General features: G+C 55.8%; 1 protein-coding gene across 1 annotated transcript in view; it reads right to left on the bottom strand.

Annotated features, from left to right (window-relative positions):
• Nucleotides 1-968: 968 nt before the first annotated feature.
• Nucleotides 969-1549, bottom strand: part of POU4F3 (POU class 4 homeobox 3) — a 2956-nt gene continuing 2375 nt past the window's right edge. Inside the window, exon 3 of the mRNA XM_014947787.1 lies at nt 969-994. Coding sequence (XP_014803273.1) covers nt 969-994 — 26 coding nt within the window. The remainder of the gene's footprint in view (nt 995-1549) is intronic.

Raw genomic sequence — 1549 nt, 5'->3', positions numbered from 1 at the left:
CACCAGTGCTTTCGTGTGTCTGGGGACTCCCCCCCCCCGCAGCCCCTGCGATATCAGATGTGCTTCTATTGATCTCCTCCCTGCATTTGTTTTTGTTATTCATTATTAATGGGATCATTTTTCCATCCTCTGTGCATGAAGGCAAATTTTGTGTAAAAATCAATTGAGTGAGCACCGCCACTGGCTTGTTTGGATTTCTGGGCTTTCATCTCTCGTGCGCAGCCCCCGGGAGACAGAGAGCAGGATATTAAGGAACAAGCAAGGAACGGGGAAAAAAAATAATAAATCAATTGTTAGTGGTTCAGGCACCACAGAGAGGGGTTCGCCTGCTGAACCTTTGTCTCACACACAGGGGCTGCGCTGGGCATTTCCCCCCCCTCACCCCCCTTTGGCCCAGGTTTCACCTTCCCCTTTACCCCGACTGTCACGAAAAGGGAATTCTGTTTCTCAGCAAGTTTGGGCTGCATTTTTTATTTTACTTGTGTGTGTATGTTAAGGGATTAATGTCCCAGGGTAGGTCCCAAGGACACGCTGACCAGGACGAGGAGCCCCAGACCTCCAAAAAAATGGACACTCCTGATCCTCATGCACCTGGAGAGACCAGTGGGGCACAAGGGGACAGGGGGCTGCGTTTAGTCACAGCACATGCCCGATCTTCACAGCAAAATCCCAAATGAAGGGGTCATCACACACAGGTCCTGTACACGATGTCTGAGCAGAGCAAGGCACAAACCTGCACGTGCCGAGTGAAAAGAAACCCAGAATTTGCTAGAAGTGAAATGTGGGCAACGAGAGGCTCTGCAGCGCTGTGTCCGTGCAAAGAGGAACCGGGGATAAAGGAGAATGAGCGAGGAGGACCAGGGGCTTCAGATCCCGCTGGGCAGCGTGTCTGAGGGAGAACAGGAGCACAGAGCAGCTTGTTGCTGGAGGGAAATGGGAGGTTTGGGAAAATTAATTTAGGATTTCTTTTACATCTTTAAGACACTTTCTGAACCTAGTCAGAAGGGACCCGTGCAAAATTATCACAAAAACACAACAGATCTAGGCAAAACCAGAACAGCCACAGAAGGTAGAACCGCAGTGACATCTTAAGAACAAGGAGGATCCGGTTTCCCTTTCGGCAGCGCTCAGGGTGGGGGGACACGGCCCCGCAGCTGTGCGGTTTTTGGGGAAGGCTGGTGAGCGGGGACACGGGCTGAGCCCGGCTCCGGCTCGGTTTAACACAGACCCAGGCGGGTAAAAGCCCCGTCTGAGGACAGCGTTAGGGGGTTTATTTCTGTTGCGCGCTGGAAGACAAACGGCTCGTGAAACGGCGTGGGTCGGGGTCCCTGCCGGCCGCGGCACCGTCCGGTGTCGGGGTGATCCCTCGGTCCCGGAGCGCACCGGGGGCGCCTTCTCTTCCAAAACGCCTTTGCGGGCGGCGCGTCAAACCCAGCGGCTGGGATTTAACGGGGGGGCGGCTCCCCCCGGGCCCCTTGTGCTGACGAGCCCCCGTTCCAGCGGAGCCCCGCACGCCGCTGTGCGGGGTCCGCCCCCCCCCCGACCTCCC

The sequence above is a fragment of the Calidris pugnax genome, unplaced genomic scaffold (genome assembly GCF_001431845.1).
Source record: "Calidris pugnax isolate Ruff unplaced genomic scaffold, ASM143184v1 scaffold27, whole genome shotgun sequence".
Classification (NCBI taxonomy): domain Eukaryota; kingdom Metazoa; phylum Chordata; class Aves; order Charadriiformes; family Scolopacidae; genus Calidris; species Calidris pugnax.
This window is presented reverse-complemented; position numbering and strand designations above follow the sequence as displayed.